Source organism: Neopelma chrysocephalum, unplaced genomic scaffold (assembly GCF_003984885.1).
Source record: "Neopelma chrysocephalum unplaced genomic scaffold, ASM398488v2 Primary Assembly neopelma1_86, whole genome shotgun sequence".
In the NCBI taxonomy this organism is placed as follows: Eukaryota; Metazoa; Chordata; class Aves; order Passeriformes; family Pipridae; genus Neopelma; species Neopelma chrysocephalum.
In genome coordinates this window covers 5,295,894-5,314,516 of record NW_020897748.1, presented here as the reverse complement: position 1 = coordinate 5,314,516, position 18,623 = coordinate 5,295,894, and the positions used below count along the sequence as shown (strand labels likewise).

Sequence of the window (18,623 nt, the reverse complement as noted above, 5' to 3'; positions counted from 1 at the left end):
TTAAAATCATGAAAGGGAAACTTCAGCAGGAAATGAAGAACATTATATTGCTTGGGTCCTGAAGAGAAATTCAAGTTTTCTTTTTTTACAGGTTGAAATTCATATAGCCTTGTCAACTAAAACAAATGGTTTTGATACGCTTTTGTAAGAGTTTTCTAAGGAAGTGTAATTGCCAATAATAGTTACTGTAATGTGCTATAAATGGACCGATAGTCATTCTTGCTGCATACAGAAAACATTCTTCTTGTTCCTTTTCCCACATCTGGCTTTTTCAATATTTTATTTATACATCTGTTAATAAAAGATACTTTATTACAAAATCATATCAGTAATCTTCCACGGAAACAGTCTGTGTGCACTAACTGACAAAAGTTGTACTGTTTCTGTGGAGGTAAGAATATACTTTAATTTGCTATGTGTTTTGTAAGTATCTCCTTGAGTGTTCCAAAGGGACTGCTTAACACATGACTGTCTTGATTCCAGTCCGTAGCTAAAATTTTCATATCTGTTTTTTGGGTTGCAGCAATTTTTTTTCATAAAATAGAGTGTACAATTATTTTCTCTTAAAGGAGAACCACTGAATCCATTTCTAGCTCTTGGTAAATTATGTTTATATCTTATTTTAACTCTGACCAGTTGTTCCCCTCACTCCATCAGTAATGTAAAGTCACCAAATGTATCTCTAAGTACATTTAATTGCCTTACTAATGCCTCATAGTGATTTTCAGTTGAGTATTCTGAAAGGAACAGATTGCTTCAGAGGTAAATGATTTGTGCACTTTCCAGAGGAAATCTTGAAGGCATGGGATATGTTTTGATATATCCAGGTGGTGTCAGCTCTTCAATCTAATATTGTTTTTTTCTGGCCTGTTTTCCAGTATCTTCATCATAAAAGTGCCTTCATCGTTATAGTGCTTAGCAGAGACCAAGCAGGAAGGCAGAGTGGAATGTCCTCTTAAATTCTTGACACAATCTGGATCAAGTATAGCAGCAAAGCTTGTAGAGTCTGAAATGTTGGTGAACTCCTTATCTTTTAGTGCCACTAAATTTACATGAAAATAATAAATGAAAGATAGGGTTTTGAAAAAGAACAAGTGTTTAGTCCTGAACACCAACATGCTTAAGTACTGACTGTTGTTACAAGTGCATCCATTCCACTTACCGCTGTTGCTGGTTTAGAAAACATACTTCTTGAAACTATTTAGCAAAAGTAAAACAAATATGCTCTTCGACTTATTTTTAAAGCACAAACCACCTTATTTCCTCCAAGAAATGCAGTAGTTCTGCTTGTTTCATGCATTTCTATGAGAGTTCTGTGTATCATCTTTGAGAGGCCAAGAGCTGCATGATATCCTTATATACAGCATAGCCCCTACAGGAAACCGTGAGAAGGAGACGTCTGATGTCTTCTGGGGTTCTATCCAAGGCCTTCTAAAGTTAAAGGAAAGATGTCTGTCAAATTTCAGTGGTTGCAGCTTATGTCATTGAAGTATTCTGTGTACTGAAAAGCTGATTTTTGAATGTGTACTTAAAAAGTGAATTTATATGAATTCTGTGCTGTTCTCACCCATAATCTCTTTGCTGTATTCTGTAGCTCTTCTTCATGCACCTTCTGCCTAATTTTGCTGAATGCTGGTGGGATCAAGTCATTTTGGACATCCTGCTTTGTAACGGGGGTGGCATCTGGTTGGGCATGGTAGTTTGTCGTTTCTTGGAGATGAGGACCTATCACTGGGCAAGCTTCAAGTAGGTCTAAATTAAAGCTTGATAAACATTATGTTCGATGTTATAATGTTAAATTTGTTTCCTTGGGAAATAGACCACCTTCTTTACATAAGTAAAATACATGTAGTATAGAAATAGCATGCAATCTGCCTGTGCTAACAAGGCTGTAATTTTATTTTAAATGTAAAATATCAATCTCATCATAATGCTACTGTACAGCATATATTTATAAATATAACTGTATATATAATTTTCCTTTGCAGTCCTAACTTACAAGCATTGATGCCAATGGAAAATATAATGTAGTAAAGCTATTTGTGTTTTCAGTTAATTTTATACTTTGAGGAAGGCAGGGAGCAAAACAAATTGTATTTGTTTTCTCATTATACATTTTTTAAACTAGATTTGGGCTCAGCTTGAGGAATCATTAGTGTGGCAATCTGTCAGCACTAGTTGTAATTGCAGAAGAGGCATCAGACTGATTGTACCTGTTCTGTGAATTGCCTTACCCCATTGCTGACCCTCTGAAATAAATGGAGTAATTGCAAAATAAAGAGGTATTTGTTGTGTAAAAGGGCAACAGATTGTGACCTAGTAAGTGTCAGTTCCTAGCTGTCCACATAGTTTCTTCCATAGTTTTTAACATCTCTCCAGCCTTCTTCTCAACCAGTTGGTAGCAAGCATGGTCATCTGCACATTAGCAATGGTTTAGATGAAACAGGATCGAGTACAATGAATTGCCTTGAGAGATGGAAAACAAGCTGAAATCTTGACTTCCAAATTTGTACGCCATGTGAATTTCTGTTCCGATTTCTTTTCTTACTCACAAATTTGTTAATTGCTCTAAGCACCATCCAGCCTTTGGTCTCAATTCAGTTTTCCTTCATTTCCATTAGAGTTGATGGTCCTTCTGTTTTTAGAGTTCACTGAAAGTTTAAACAGCAGAATATCTATGGCACAACTAGTCTTCACTGTCTTTGTGGAATGATTTTTCCTCACATTCTTTTAAATGCATGAGTAAATTTTTTGATCTTTAATATGAAAGTGCTGCATAAAATTAGAAGCTTTTGCTTGGGCCCTTTTAATTTCTTTTTCTCTTTTTTTCATTGGATAACTATAGATCTTAAAGTTTAGAAGATAATCTCTCACCCAAGATCTCTCTAGCCTAAAAGAACACAAATATCAGAAATATCAAATCTGAGTCTCTTTTTTTTGTTCAGAAGGGCCAGAGAAATAACAGGGTGAAAACTGACTTCTAGCCCTACTAGTCTTCCTTCAGAAAAAGAAGCTCTGAGTTTTTCTTAGATTCCCTGTCCTTTGGATGCTGTTGCTCATCTGAATCAATGTTATCAAAAGCAAGAACCAACCAGTAATACATATGTCAGATGAGCCTCCATTAAAATCCCCTCTCAAATTGGAATTTAATAGATTTCTAGCTTTTAACAGTGCTATCACACCTCTCTAGGAGGTCCACATGCATCTCATATCAGAACAGCAGGGGCTATATGTACTGGAAGTGTAGTAAAATCTGTATCAGAATTTTTAAACGTGTGGAGCCAGCCCTTTATACAATGAATGAATAATGATTCTGGCAGATTCTTGAAGGATTGATGTCAGTGAGGTCTAGCACAAGGAGTCTTTGGGATAACAGTAGTGGCAGCAATATCCTCTAGATTTTCCAAGGGGGTTGCAGAATTGCAATCCTTGTATCTTTCCTTTGTGGAGAGGATGATAAATGTTTTGTAGTTAATTAGTGACTGAGGATAGAGAAGGGTGGGCTTTTATAGCAGAATAGCACCCTGACTGAAATGCTTAGTAGATAGTTTCTTAATTCACCCTTGTACATAGTTGTGTCTGTGAAGGTCTCTGCTGTCCATCAAAAATTGCGATTGTTCCAAAACATCAGTAACGCGGCTGTTGCTTTTTTTTCCCTTGCATATTCCTTGTATTTACTCCAGCCATTCTTTTTTTCTAGGGACATTCACACAACCACAGGGAAAATCAAAAGAGCTGTATTACAGTTCACCCCAGCCAGCTGGACCTATGTCCGCTGGTTTGACCCAAAGTCATCATTTCAGAGAGTGGCTGGAATCTATCTTTTCATGATCATTTGGCAGGTAAGAAATAAATTCTGTGACCTCAAAGCTGCCATCAGCTCAGTTACTTGTTGGCTATGTTAGACTAGACAATATTCTAATGCAATTTAGGTCTTTCATTGAAATACACAATTAAATTAATTGATAATACACAATTGGTCAGGATATTGCTCAGAGAAGTTTCATGATAGTTCATGAGTGTAATTACAGAACCTATGGAAGAACCCAAATGTTACAGATTGCTGTACAGGCCATCAGATTGCTCTTTCCAATTGATACAGATTTAAAAACTGCTAGACAGTGGGGGCTTGAGATGGTGGATTTTTAATTTATTTTGGTTTTGTTGTGTTGATTGGGGGATTTTTTGGTTGGTTGTTTTGTTTGGGGTGGTGTTTGGTTGTTTTTTTTTTACTTTCCCACTGACTGCTGAATGGATCAGTGATGCTCAGGATACTGGCCTTGACTCTGTAACATGTCCCAACTGCTTTGGTATTTCATCATGAAAATAAAACTAAAACTTTTTTTAAATTTTTTTTTTTTTACTTTACTAATTTAGTTTTTAAAAGGAGTTTTTAAATTTTTTTTTTAAGTGTGATCTCTTCTGCTTCTCTCCCAAAATTGCCTTGGTCATTCATACCTGATTTAGGATATGAACGTTTTCAACGTTTCTCTGCAGTGTGAATGAGTGTCTGGTCCCTTAATTTGTTTCTGGAAAGATAGCAAATACTTTCATAGAGGTGTCTAGGGGAGAATTCTTTGCTTTACTTGTATATTCCTTGCTTGTCCTAGAGCAGGAGTCTTAGACTCTTTAAATGTTCAATCTAACCAGCAGGGTTATAGTAGAGCATAAATAGTTTTCCTTCCGTCTTTTAGTTTTCATATTAATCTTTGCACATTTTGTGTACTAATTCATTAGAAGTTATGTAAGTTGGACACTATTAACCACCTTTTTTTTCCCTAGCTGACTGAGTTGAACACATTCTTTTTGAAACATATCTTTGTGTTCCAAGCAAGCCACCCTTTAAGCTGGGGGAGAATTCTCTTCATAGGAATCATTACAGCACCCACTGTAAGGTAATTTTTTTGATGAAGTGTTTTTTTTTCTTCAGTTTAAAGTAGTTTAACTTCTAGGCACTCAAGAACTGCATAGAGTTTGTGAATAAGTATGGCACATTTCAAGAAATTTATGCTTTTGCAACCATGAAAAGCAAAACGATCATAATTTTTCAATAAAATGTATTTTCTGACAAGTAAACTGAGGTAAAATGTATATAAATAATTGCATTGCCATAGGGATACAGAACTAATCCGTTCCATCTTCTATTTCATGACATCTCCCTGTTTTGTGAGTTAGTTGCATATGTTGTCCTTGAGGACTGCATGTGAAAGTATCCAAGTTAATGAGTCAGGTGCTCACAAAAGTGTAGATGAGGAAAAATAGAGCTATTTGTTTTTTCTAACAGCTCCTTCTTGTGTCTGTCTACAGGAAATATTAGCGTGTTAAAAGAAAAGAGAGCAGTAGCACATTGTGAGAACAAAACAGTATATATGCAGCATTAACAGCTGTATAGAAACATTAATCTACTTTTAGTCATGCATGTGATTTCATGTTATTAGCAGAGTGCCTTCGTTTTCTCTTCTTTTCCCGTGCTGTAGTTGGCAGTAGACAGAATGCACACAAACCTGAAGTTAAAGGCAGAGAATCACATTAAACATCCTGTAACCTGTTGCATAGGTGCACTTTTAAGGGTTTTTTTATGGCACTTGCACACCTGTGGAAGTCTTTATTCTTTAGCAATCCTTGTATTGTTGGAATAATAACACTTGTCTTCCCCATCTGTCAGTGGAAATCAGAGACTGGGAAAAGGAACTTTGGTTCCACTTCTTTGTAATTCCTCTCTATAAATTCTTAAAATTCCAGATCATAAAGAATAGGGCAGAATGGTCCCCAGACTGTTTTCAAAATAGTGAGAAATTCTAGTGGTTTTGAGAGGAAAATATGCTGGTGGTTAGACCGCTCAAACAGGATATAGAATAGCCATATTCAGTGTCTTTCAAGGCTCAAACCCACATTTTTCAAGAAAATGCAATTGTTAATAAAGACAAACTGTGGAAAAAGTGGGGGATTCTCTAATTCTTTCAAAGTTGTTGCACTTTGCCTATAAGAACTGAAGATTCATTGGAGAAGCAGGAGACAAATTTGTTGCTTTGTTAGCCTACTGGTTTGGGGACTTTCCCAGTCCTCAGTCTCAGGGTTATTTTCTGTGTTGTTTCAAGCTATTTGATCTGTGTGATAATCTGTCCCACTGGAATTGAAGCCATCTGGTAGACATCCAAAATGATTGCATGTGAATTTAACCATCAGCACTTCATTTTCAGTATAGATACATCTGTAACATAAAGTTGTTTTCTAAGTGTAATGACTCTGCGGACTTTCAACTTCACTGAAGAATTTTCTTGCTTCCCTCCTCAGGCAATACTATGCATACCTCACAGATACACAGTGCAAGAGGGTGGGAACTCAGTGCTGGGTGTTCGGGTAAGTGTTCTTGCTGCATTCTTGGAGCACTTGGATAAGTGCTAAGTATGGGTCCAGCACAGGAACAGGCTTTCCATGGAGCCAGTCCTTGTCTTGTGTTGGTTTTGATTTTGCAAGTTCAGAGGAAAGGAAAATTGTGAATTTGGAGATAGAACATGGAAAGTGATGGAATGAGTAAGGAGAAGAACAGGAGGAAGACTGGATAAAGCTAGGGGCTCCTCAGAGTAGCATTGGCCTTGCTACCCATATTCTCAGTCAGATGAGAAGGATAAAGCTTTTGCCTCTACAGCTGCTTGTAAGAGTAATGTTTCCCTGGCTGTCAAAGTGGGCATTGCTGCAGTTAGCAGAATTACAGCAGAAGACAGTGAAACAAACCACAGTTACCAACTATTTCTATGGAATGGTGCTATTAGCAATGGTTACCTTGGCTGCAATCTCTTTGTCTCTTGGAGCAGACCTTTAAATGAAGAGTTTGCATGATTGCTTCTGGTGAGAACTTCCTTCTCTAGATGGCTTGACTAAACCGTACTGTTCTGGAAACCTGAAGCATATTATTTTACAATGCTACTGTAGCATTGTAAAAGCTTCTAGTAAACAAGCAAAGTAGTAGTGTCCCTTTTGATTTAGGACTTGGAAAGATCCTAAATCATGTCTTAAAGAAAAAAGAAAAATTAAGAAACTATTCAAGAAGGTAATTTCTGATGGTAATGATTTTAATTTAAAACAACCATTTCATTCTCTTTGTCAGGATTGGTGTATATCTTATTTCCAGAGTTGTCTGAACAATTTTCATGTTTTATAGAAGAGTCTATTACTGTTTTAAATTGGAATAGCATTTCAGTGAACCATAAAATACTCATATCTAATTTAGAAACAGTGCTTTGGCAAACTTATCTCGCCTTTACTGTTAGTCTTAGGGATGTTAGCTTTAGGAACAGTGTTAAGCTGGAAGGCGTGTTTCCATGTGCGCTACAGCAGTCTAAAGAGTGCCCCTTTCTCAACATTTAATTGAGTTCAGAGCACAACTTGCTGCAGTGTAATGGAAGGAATTTCTAGTCTTGTTTTAAATGTACTCTGGAGACCATACCATGTCTCCTTGGGCTTGTCTGGCCTTAAATATTCACCTCTTTCACTGACTTATCACCTTCCTTCTTTGTTGATGGTTGGACTGGATGATCTTAAAGGTCTCTTCCAACCTTGATGATTCTATGATTCTATGATTCCTGGGTGGATCTATTACTGTCTTCAACTCATGACCGTAACATCCAATGGACATAGAAAAGGTAGTAATTGTGTTCTTGTTCAGATTTAGTACTGAAGATAACTAATTAATCACACAGTTAATATGACTACTTAATATACCATTAGAATTTCTCTGTTTGTGTATGAGTATCTTAGCAGTTACTGATCAACTGTATTAATATTTTGCAGATATGCATTTGAATACAGATGGCACTGAATTATGTATTTAAATTATTTAGAAATTGAGATGTTTATGTGGGAAAGGACATTTTCTCAACTATATATGGTAATTTTAGAGTCTTATAGAAGACACATTTTAAACAATGTTATCATCATGGGGGAAGAATTTTCAAGTTCTGCATTAAAAAGAAAGGAAGATGAACTTCTATTTCATCCAAAGGAAAGAATGTAAACATATTCTTTTGTAAACTGAAGGGAGACGCAATGTTGAATGTTTGCCTTCTGGCTCTGAAAAGTTGTTAAGGATTACAGAAACTGTCATCCTCGGTTCAAAGCTCTCACTGAACACATTAATGTCATACATGTCAATACACAGATGGCCAAACATGTCTGTACGATCACATAAGAACCACAATAGAATATTCACCCACAGTCTGATCTACTAGTGGGAAATGTGTGTGGAATAAGTATTCTCTTTGATACTGCTTGCTTCTGTAATCTGCTAGAAAAAACAGAGCTACACTGAGTTCCTGTTGTTTGCTGAAAAAGCAGAAATTTTCCAATAATTTAATTATCTAGAATATAATTTCTGAAGCAATTAAAAGCAAGTATATAGAATATTCGTATATGTGGTGACCAAGACACACTTCTAAAGGCACAAATGAAATTCTTAACAGCCTAACCATGGAAATAATTAAATTTAGTGCCTTTCATTAGTACAAAACTGTTTCTTTTCAACTTGATATATACTAAAGCATCAGTCTTGATAAGTAATGTAAGGCATGAAGAAGGTCAGTGCAACAGCCCCACTGGAATTGCACCATTTTCATTAAGATGAAGCCTTCCAAAAAGGAGTATCTGTCAGGATGTTACAAGACTATTTTGATTGAATAAAAACTTACTGTCTTTAGTTCTAATGAGTAGTCTCATCACCCTTCAGTAGGACACTAACACCTTTCACTGTTAGCATTCTTCTATCTTTTGATTTACCACTTCATAAGCTGTAATAGCTGTCCTATTGTACAGTGTGCTTAGCTCAAGTATTCTTGACAGGAATAACTGAAAGAATGTATAAATGCCAGACAAACAACTGTGTTGTTTTTTGAGTTGTTATTGAAAGTAGTCCATTGTTTTGTTTATACCTTTGAGTATATTGCAACTCCATGTTTGTTTCCTTTGTTCCACACTATTTTTCTGATGGTGGTCTTTCTGTTCCCACTGCTGTAGTATGGTTTAATGATTTTTTTACTCTGCAACTGAATCAGTAAGAATAACATAAAACCAAGAAAGAAAAATAGTTGATAACCCAACAGAGTAACACTGCTCTCAATTTTTTACTAAAATGCACCTCATTAATTTTTAGTATTAATGAGTTGGGTGTTAATTCCACAGTTGTAAGTTTTGGCCCCACTCATCATGCCGCAAGTCACATTAGATAGTACAGAGAAAGCTGTCATTTATTATGTGCACCAGGACCATGTCTGCAATACCAGTGGTTTAGTCAAGCATGTCTTTCCTCCTTCTTTGATCGGAGGAAACTGGGTCTTCTTGGACAGGTAGTAGTGCCATTTTTGGGAACTCTCTGGTTTTGGAGAGTGCTGGTAGGAAATACGTCCTGCAGTATCAAGCTTGGGAGACTGGAGCACTTCACATGATGTTAAGTGTGTCTGCACGTTTGAGGAGGAGTTTTTGTGCATTGCTCGTGTGTACAACCTTAAAGTCTCTATTGAACAAGTTAAGTATTAAACTTCTATGAATTTAATAGTGGTTTTCATAATTTGCTTCAGATTAAGACAAGTAATTTTTCTACACTTTTACTGCACCAGTCATGTTTCTACTCTTGTATTTGTTAAACATATCTAATTTTGTATTCAGGACCTATACAAACTAAATTTATTTCCATGGCAGGCGATGGAAGCTTTGGATTCATAACCCCATGTTCCACGCCAAGTGGTGGACAAGCCTCCATAGCTTTGAACCTGAAAAGGAGTGATGGCAGGGAGAGAGATGGAGATACTTTCTTGATTCTTTCATTGTCAGAGAGGAAAGTAAAAACTGAATTTTTTTCCTCTCACATTTCTCCCCAAATCCTCTGATGCTGTAGTGTGGACCTGAGTTTACAGATAAACCATAGCAAATGCGTGAATTCTCAAAGAATTTGAAATGCTGTTTCTTATGAATTTTCTCATCAAAATCCATGTGAGGCAAGCAAAGTATACAGTTTAGAATTGTAGTAAATTTACATCCAGTAGAGAAATACACAAAGCATATTCTAGTTCATCCAACAAGGGAGTCTGTTGGTTGTTCAGCATAAAAAAGAAATTTATATCTGGTGAGAGCTGAAGCATAGTGGTAGGTACAAACAAAAATTCTCTCCTATTGGCACACGCTCCTGCTTGTTCCCTGGAGCCCCACAGAACAGTAAACTACCACTTTGTGCTGTTTATGCTGAAAAAAAGTATAGAAAAAAAAAGAAATTTCTCAGAATTTCAGTTAATGGTGGTGTCAGGGAGGTGTGTGCTCACTAGAGGGTAGTGCTTGTTTAGCTCTGACAGTCTGGGGTCTGGGTTGTGATCACGCGAGTAAAATCCTTAGTGTTTGTAACCACTCTCCCCCCTTTTTCATTTATCCACAGGGCTATTGCTTTCCTTGAAGCTATTGTGTGTATAAAGTTTGGACAAGATCTTTTTTCCAAAACACAAATACTGTATGTTGTGTTTTGGCTTCTCTGTGTGGTAAGTGAGATTTCTCATGTGAAACGTAAAGCATGAGAAAAGCATTGAAAGCATCTAAATAGCTTCCTCTGGAACATTGGCAGCAGGGGATCATTGTGGGGAAATGCTGGTAAAGAACTTTGTAGACGTCCTAGGAAAAGCAAATGCTAGATTGCTTAGAGCTCACTTAGAAGGGACTAGAATAACTTATTTTCTTATATCTTTAAATAGCAGAGTATAGTGACTTTACTGGTGCTTGACAATGAAACAAACACTAGTTTTAGGGTGCTTTATCCTAATGAGAGAAGGTGTCAGTTCGATTGAGCCTAACTTTGGTGGTGCTTGCTGTAGTGCCTGCTGGAAGTGAACAGGAATTAATGGATAGTACTAATAAGTAATGTGTGTTGTGTCACACTGAAGTCTTACAACTACATAAACAACCGTGCTCTATTAGGCAAATCATTCGCACTCAGCCTGTAACTTTCTGTACTTCAGTGTGATTACTGCAAATGCAGCATGAAATGCTCATTTTATAACAGTAAATGGATGTTTGTCCTGCCAGACTAGTAACTCTGATGCCAAACGCATTTTTCATGGTCAGTGAAGAATAAGGCATTTATAATGGGCTGACAGATAAATACTTCTCCCTTCTAGTTGGGAACACAGTTTGAACAGGTGATGGGGAGTCAGAATTTATTGTTCTCTTATTTAGCGTGTTAATTTTATTCCTGAAACTTCAGAAGAGAAAAGTATTGCATTGTTTCCTGGATCAAAGCACCACAAAAACAAACATGCAGCCTAGCCTGAAGTATGGGGCAGGGAGAAGGAGAACTCGTACAAGTGCCTACTGACTGCTTTGGTCAGGTTGTGGACAGAAACTGTGCTGGCACTGTGGGTGATCTGTATGTATTTTCATGCTCCCATTGAGAATTGGTCTGCATACTCCATGGTGGCAGAATCCATGGGTACCTTGAAGTTGAAGCATGAGTCTCTACTCATCTGACAGAAGATACAGGGAGAAACAGAGCATGAAATCTAAATGTGAAATCTCCAGGGACTCTGAGACCTTGAACCAGCAAGAAATTTTGAAAAAGTTTTACAGATTATTTTTTTCTTTTTCTTCTCCTCCCTTGTTTAGGCCTTTACAACTTTCCTTTGTCTGTATGGTATGGTTTGGTACGCAGAGTACTACGGCCACCGAGAAAAGGTACTTAAATTTAAGAAACCTGGTTTTGTTTTATAACAGTTAAAACTGCAAAGCTCCTAGATATTAGAATTCTTTACCAGAGCTAGTATAAATAGGAATGAAGGGGGATGGTCCAGAGTCTAACTGAAGTCAATAGAAAGAGCTCTGAATTCAGCAGGCCTTGGACAGATCCCAAATTACACTGTGGTTTCTAAAGAATGCTGTCCTCTTAGTTGCTCAAAATGAGGCTGTAATTTTAGCAAAGCGTTCAAGGATGAATGGTTAGCTAATGTTCCCATTGTACAGGTGGAATGGTAGGGGAATATTAAGAATACTTGGTTATACAACATATTACGTGGCAAGTGGCGAGTTCTTATTGTATCATCTATGTTGTACCTTCTAACTAGGAAGGGAAAAGTCTTAAGTACTGTATGAATGCTTTATGAGGACTTCTGCCACAGTTTAAGTTTACAAGTCCAATACTGATCACAAGAATCACCAGCATCCCAATGATGTGTCCTTGTTTTTGCAGAGCTTGTCAGAAAGTGAAGACAGTCCATACAGTCCAGATGCTTCCTGGCTTCATTCTAAATTCACCACAGGTATTGGCACTTTTGTAGCTATATTCTTGAAATGGTAACATTAAGGCTCAACACTAGAAAATGAGGCTTAAGAAACTTAGCTAGCTAACAACTGGACTTATTTAATATGCCTGCAGGAGCTATGTAGATAAATCATCTGCAAAGCTATTTTGCTTTACTGCCTTTTTTATTCTAACTCTTGGAAAAGTATTTATTTTTTAATGAATTGACTGAATTTTTCTCCTGTTACTCCAGGTCATTCTTGTAGGTTTTGGGCATTATGCATTTCGTAACTGTTTTGGACAGGTTTTCTCTCTGAACATTTTGTGTTTGATTTGAAACATATTAATGTGAATTGTGCTTTTATTTCTGCTTGTTAAGAAACAGTCCAGAATGTGCCCACGAGCTCATGTTCTTACTGACACTTGCCTAGTCAATGCGGTGCTGATGGTCATAAACAGCTTTCTCTGTACTAAGCAAAGGTAGCCTCCTTTTGACTTCTTTTCCCTACACTAGAGGTCAGTTATCTGCCTCCTCCATTGGCTCATTAGTGTGGTCTTGCTTATTCACACCTGGAAGTTATCTCTGTCAGAATTTATGCTCCAAGTGTTTGTATCATTAAAAATATTTCTTACTTATCACATGCTTGCAAAGCACCTACAGCAGAGCTTCTTTATATTTCATACATGATTTTTCTGGTTGTGTATTCTCAGTTAAGTAGATTAGTGGACTTTTATATTTTCAAGAGAAATTACTTGCACTCAAAATGTTTTTCCCGTGTATGTATGCTGGAGAAATCTGGCCAAACAAGTCTTTCTCTGACCTCCTGTTACTTCACAAATTACACGCGTTTTGTCCTTGATTTCTTCTTTTGTTCCTCTCTGTTTTCTCAGTGTCAAACATGGCCTGTCATATGAAAAGCTGAAATGTACTCTTGCAAGGATCTGTGACCTTGTTTACATAGTTCTTAATTTCTAATAATAGTACCCACCACTAAGAAAAATGTGGAAGTTTAATTATTGATGTGATTTTAAATGGAAGATGTTTCACCACTATATTTTGCTATAGCAAACTTCTGATTTTATTTTTTTTTTTGGTGGAGGAAGAATTTTACAGGAGTCTTGAGAATTGGTTTTAAAAAAAAAATATAGGCCACTAGGTGGAGTACAAGTATCAACCAGTTTGTATTAGCCTGAAATAATCCATACTGTAAACATTGTAGCTCTCAAAAGCCTTACTGTCTTTCAGACAAGAGCTTGACAATGTCAACTATATATATAATAAAAAAATATTTATTTCTCAGCAGGTGCTGACAATAGTCCACCAAAACATTCAGTCAATAGTGAAAGCCACTCATCTAGAAGGAGGAATCGGCACTCCAAATCAAAACTATCAAATGGAATTGGCAAGAAATAAGAGTGGTCTCTAAAGACATCCTACAGTGTGACCAGAGATCATGAAGATCAGACCTGGCTCTGAGTTGCCAAATGGAAGGTGGATTTTTAAATTAAAAAGTTTAAAAAAGGGGATGCTGAAGAAAAGGATGATGAAGATGGAGCCACCAGTGTAGTGCAGATAATTGCCTGCTGACACTTGCCATTCACTGATATAAATCTAGTTTCTTCAGCATGTGGCACCAAAAGCTCATGAAGGGTATGGTGGAAAAAAGTGTACTTTTGTCATAGTAGGTATACCCTGTTTTGCGTTCAGATATTGCAAGTGCATTTTTAATATCTTAGTTGAGGACTTAAACACAAAGGTTAGTAAACTGATAGTTGTCATGGTTGGTTGGATTTTTGTTTGTTTGGTTTGGTTTACTGTTTTTGTTGTTTTCTACAAGAGTATGCAATCCTTTGACTAAAAGCAACTCTGCCCTTCTTTCTGAGTCTCACAACAAAACTTCTCCATACAACACTTAGTAAAAGCAGTTACTTGTTCCATACAACGGTTAGTAAAAATTTCATACTCCTTGCTTTTGCTTAAAGGCTCTTTAGACCTGGTGTCAGGGTTTTACCAGGAAGGAAATGGGTCCAGGTTTCTTGTAAAGCATGTGACATTGATCTTCTCACAGTTTTTTTGTTCTGTACTGTCCTGCTTGATTGATACATGTTCAATTTCTTTTGAATTTTTAAAATACACATATACAAACCTGCTCCATAGTAGAGGGACATGCCTCCTGTCCTCAGAGACAGATGTCCTGTTATTTCATTGTTTTTCCTCCTTTACTGCAGTGTGTTTTGCATTTTCAAGTGTAAATATGTCATTTTCTCAGCTGTGCCACATTGTGTACAGTGGTCCTTCCCACTCCCTTCTAATTTGCCTCCATCTCAGCTGGAACCAGAAATCCCATTGTTTTCAGACTGATATCAGAAACTGCTTTGAAGGCTCAGATGTCCTACTGAGCTTGGTGATAAGGCAGTCTTTCGCTGAAGCAGAGTTGCTTACCATCTCTATAATTACTTGTGAAGATTTGCTGTAGTCTTTGGTGTCTGAGAGGCAGCATGATGTTACTGTGATATACCCCATTGCTTTGGTATTTCCTATCATGCATCAGACACCCAGCAGCAAAGTTGTTTTTTCTTGCAGTTTTGTTTTTTTTTTCTGAGGGTTATGTGAGGTTTACTTTTTGTCTGGGTGTTGTTTTGTTGCCTTGTTTGGTTTTTTTAAAATGTATTAATTCTGACATCTGGCAGTGGATAAATCTCCAGCAGTGAATGTAGTTATTAAGTCAAGAGGTAAACAATCATGAGCAATCAGTTCCTGTATTAAGTTATCCAAATGTTTTTGTGCCAATTAAATTTTGGGATTCAAGGTGTTCAGAGGGGTAGATAGCTTAAGTTGCTTAGTTTTTATGAGAAAATGAGATTTCCTTTTTCTTTGAATAATATTACTGTGATTTGCCACAGGCTAAGTACTAAAAAAAAAGATGCAGCAGAGAGTTTATACAAGTGTATGATACTGTAAATAGAAGAAAGTATCCTCTGTAATCCATCAATTCCTACATGCCGTAGATTATCAATGTTTTCAATGCACTTAAGTGTTGCTGCTGAACTCCTCAGAGGCCTTTCATTTCCCTGCTCTTCAATCAAACATAAGTGTACAACTTGGAAAGTAACACAGTAGAAGCTGCAATATCATCATTGCTACAGTGACATTAACCGTAACATGAGAAAAATGTAAGGAAGATTTTCAGGCTCTCCTACAACTAGTTGGTTTTCATTTATGATATAACAATTCCACATATTGCCTTCCTATTCGTAATGTACTACGTATCGATGAATGTATTTGTAGATTTCTTTGGATACTGAGACTTGTTACTTTTTTATTTCCTTGGCTAATAACTCGGTCTGTGTAAGACTGAAAAATGGCATTGTAAATTTTCTATTGATTCAATACCAAAGCAAGAGATTTGAAGTCTAATGGTTTAGATATTTTAAGTACTGTGGTTTTCAAAGGTGAGAGCCTCTTTTGTACTTGCAAGGTGTATACACACCAACTATGTATACAAAGCTTACATGTGTAAGCACATGCTGAAGTACTATATTTACTTGCCTGTGGGGACAAACACATATTTTGTAAATGCAGACCTGGTGCTTACACTGCTGAACTGCACCCTAAAAATATTGGAAAGGTCAATATGAAGTGTCATCTTGTTGGAAACTGACTTCTGTATACTGTTATAACAGCTTGGCCTTGAAGAAATGTTGTTTGACAACACCTTTAAAGACATTTCCAATGAAGTCTTTTTACTTTAATTTTTTTGTGTTTGATTGGTTTTTTTTGGTTTTGTGGTTGTTGGAGTTTTTTGGGGGTTTTTTTTAGTTTGTTTGGTTTGGGGGTTTGTTGTTGTTTTGTTTTATTTTTATTTTAAAAGAGGGATGGCTAGGGAGAGGTGAAACTTAAGTAAACTATTCAAGTGCTGCTTGGAAAATGTCACTTTGTCTCCTCTATCAGCGGTTCTGGCTGGAATTCTCACAAGTCCTCCACTGACTGACAACTGTATTTTCAGCGCATCGTTTTGGACATGAGCTTTGCACTGGAAGGCATTAGAAAGGTGCTTTTGATCACTGCTGTAAAATTAGTGATCTCAATTTTATCAGTTACTGTGCTGCTGCTGAATTCTGTATGTGTTTAACACCTGTAATGACAAATCACTGAGCTGTTTGGCAACAAGCATCCATGTATGAGTCCTGCTGCTTGAACAGTATTTTGTAACAGTCATGGATGCACTGTCCTATTTTCAACTACTTGTTCTGTCACAGCCGCTCATTCCTACTTTCCTTCTTCTGGCGTTCTTTCCTTTCTCTGTCCTCAGTGATCTCCCCTGCTGCTATGGAGAGATCTGAATTGGCTCTCCAGAGGCTGACCATCAGTGGTATCAGTCATTGAAGGGAGGCTAATTCAAGGCAGGGTGGTGTAAGCAGAGGGTAGTGGCAAGAACTTTAAGTAGTGGATTAAATAAAAATGGAAAGTTTTAAAATGCAGGTGTACAATAAACTAGAGCTAGCCTTGAGTACTGAATTCCAGTATTAAAGTTGCTGCGTGGATCATACACCGCATCTAATTAAATATTTGGAGTGTGATTTCAACCAGTTCTTTTGTTACTGTGCTGTGAAGATCATCATTTCATGTTCCAGCTGTTAAAATTTTAATATTTTTTACTTTGTTATCACAAGAGGACACAGATATTGCCACATATTTAGTAGTTTTTGAATAGAGTTGCTCTGTATTGATTGCAAAGTATTGTATTTTGCAATAATTGAGTAAATCAACCCATGTCACCAATATGTGTGTTTGTCTGTACCTGTAAGGCATAGGAAATGATTACATACTGGTTTTAGAAGCCATTATGTTTTATTCTAAGTAATTGCATTCTGACAAATGCGGTGGTTCTTGAGCAGTTTACAGTGAACTCGAAAGTTTGCTGTAATTTATTATTTCGGAGCAGCAGATCTGATAATATGAACAGTTCTGTTACCCCTTCTGAAGTCTTTCTAGTATACAGGGTAAGTTCTTGTCTTAATTATTCTTTCTGGATTTGTTTTACTATTGCATGGGAGAGCTGAGTTGCGAGACGATCTCATGGCAGACCTTCAAAGACGAAATGAGACCTCTTGTAGAAGACCTGTAAGACAGGTTAATGAAAAGTAAACTTTTGCCAATATAAAGGTGTCATTGAGTCTCAAAAACACTTTGCCTTGGTTTTTACTGCTAGCACAGTTTCCACAACAGCAATTTCCAAGTTTTTTAATACCTAAAACCTATTGTGAGCTGGTGATTGCTCCTCTGCTGTTGGCACTAGCCTGTTGTCTAGTGTGTAAAGCAGCATAGCTTTCCCTTTCTTCCTCAGTTCCTTCTTTATACCGATATTGAATACTGGGACTTTCTGCCTTTCTGGGAAGGGCTTTTCTTCAACATGACTTATCTTTTTGAATACTGATATATAGAGAGCCTATAAATTCTGAGGTTGTAGTAAAATCAGGAAGAACCAGAACTTAAGCTTGTTCATTCCCTGGGAAAAACAGCTAAGAGGCAATTGTTCAGCTTGTAAATCTCTTCTGAAGGGTGAGAAAATACCTGATTAAACAATTTATAGGAGCCACCCCTCTCACAGAACGCTGCTTACTACATTGAGTCAGAATATGCTTAGTTGGAAGGGACCCATCAGGATCGAGTCCAACTCCTGGTCCTGTGCAGGACGCCCCAAGAATCACACCATGTGCCCGAGAGTATTGTCCAAACACTTCTTGAACTCTGTCAGGCTTGGTTCTGTAACCACTACTCTGGGAGCCTGTTCCAGTGCCCAGCCACCCTCTGTTCCTGATATCCAACCTAAACCTTCCCTGACTCAGCTTCATGCCATTTCCTTGAGTCCTGTCACTGGTCATGAGGGTGAAGAGATTGATACCTGCCCCTCTGCTTCCACTTGAAAAATGTGCTCCTTTGTAAGCATTGGGCTCTACTATATTTGAAGGATCAGTCTTTGTTGTGTGTCTTGGTAGTTGCTGTTGTGGGTGGAGCTCTAATAAGCAGTGTCAGGATAGGGTCAAATGGGCCAGATGGCTTCAGTTTCTGCTCGGTTGCCCTGTGACACAACTTACATGCTATTTAGATCGTGTGATTTGGCACAGACTGGAAGCCAGAGCCAAAAACTGGCATCATAGTGATTGAAGTAGGTTTTGGTGTCCCTGCCTACTTTGGTGTCTGCTCACATTCAGCTACATCCTACTAACATGTGCAGAGGCCTAAGAACTCTCCTGTGCCACTGTGTTCCCACAGGTATATGCTGGAGCACTATAAGGACTGCATGATTAGGTTTAACCAGAGGTTTCTGAGCTGATTTTAAGCCTTGTATGCTCA

General features: G+C 37.4%; 1 protein-coding gene across 2 annotated transcripts in view; it reads left to right on the top strand.

Annotated features, from left to right (window-relative positions):
- PTDSS1 (phosphatidylserine synthase 1) overlaps window positions 1–17,048 on the top strand; it is a 30,961-nt gene extending 13,913 nt beyond the window's left edge. The window contains exons 6-13 of one of the 2 annotated variants that reach the window (XM_027692499.1): window positions 1,595–1,746; window positions 3,701–3,842; window positions 4,783–4,895; window positions 6,295–6,360; window positions 10,418–10,517; window positions 11,635–11,703; window positions 12,215–12,284; window positions 13,570–17,048. In XM_027692499.1, coding sequence (XP_027548300.1) covers window positions 1,595–1,746; window positions 3,701–3,842; window positions 4,783–4,895; window positions 6,295–6,360; window positions 10,418–10,517; window positions 11,635–11,703; window positions 12,215–12,284; window positions 13,570–13,679 — 822 coding nt within the window. In that variant the 3' untranslated portion in view covers window positions 13,680–17,048. Of the gene's footprint in view, window positions 1–1,594; window positions 1,747–3,700; window positions 3,843–4,782; window positions 4,896–6,294; window positions 6,361–10,417; window positions 10,518–11,634; window positions 11,704–12,214; window positions 12,285–13,566 lie in introns of both variants that reach the window. The other variant, XM_027692498.1, reaches the window with a different exon arrangement.
- The last annotated feature ends 1,575 nt before the right edge of the window (window positions 17,049–18,623 follow it).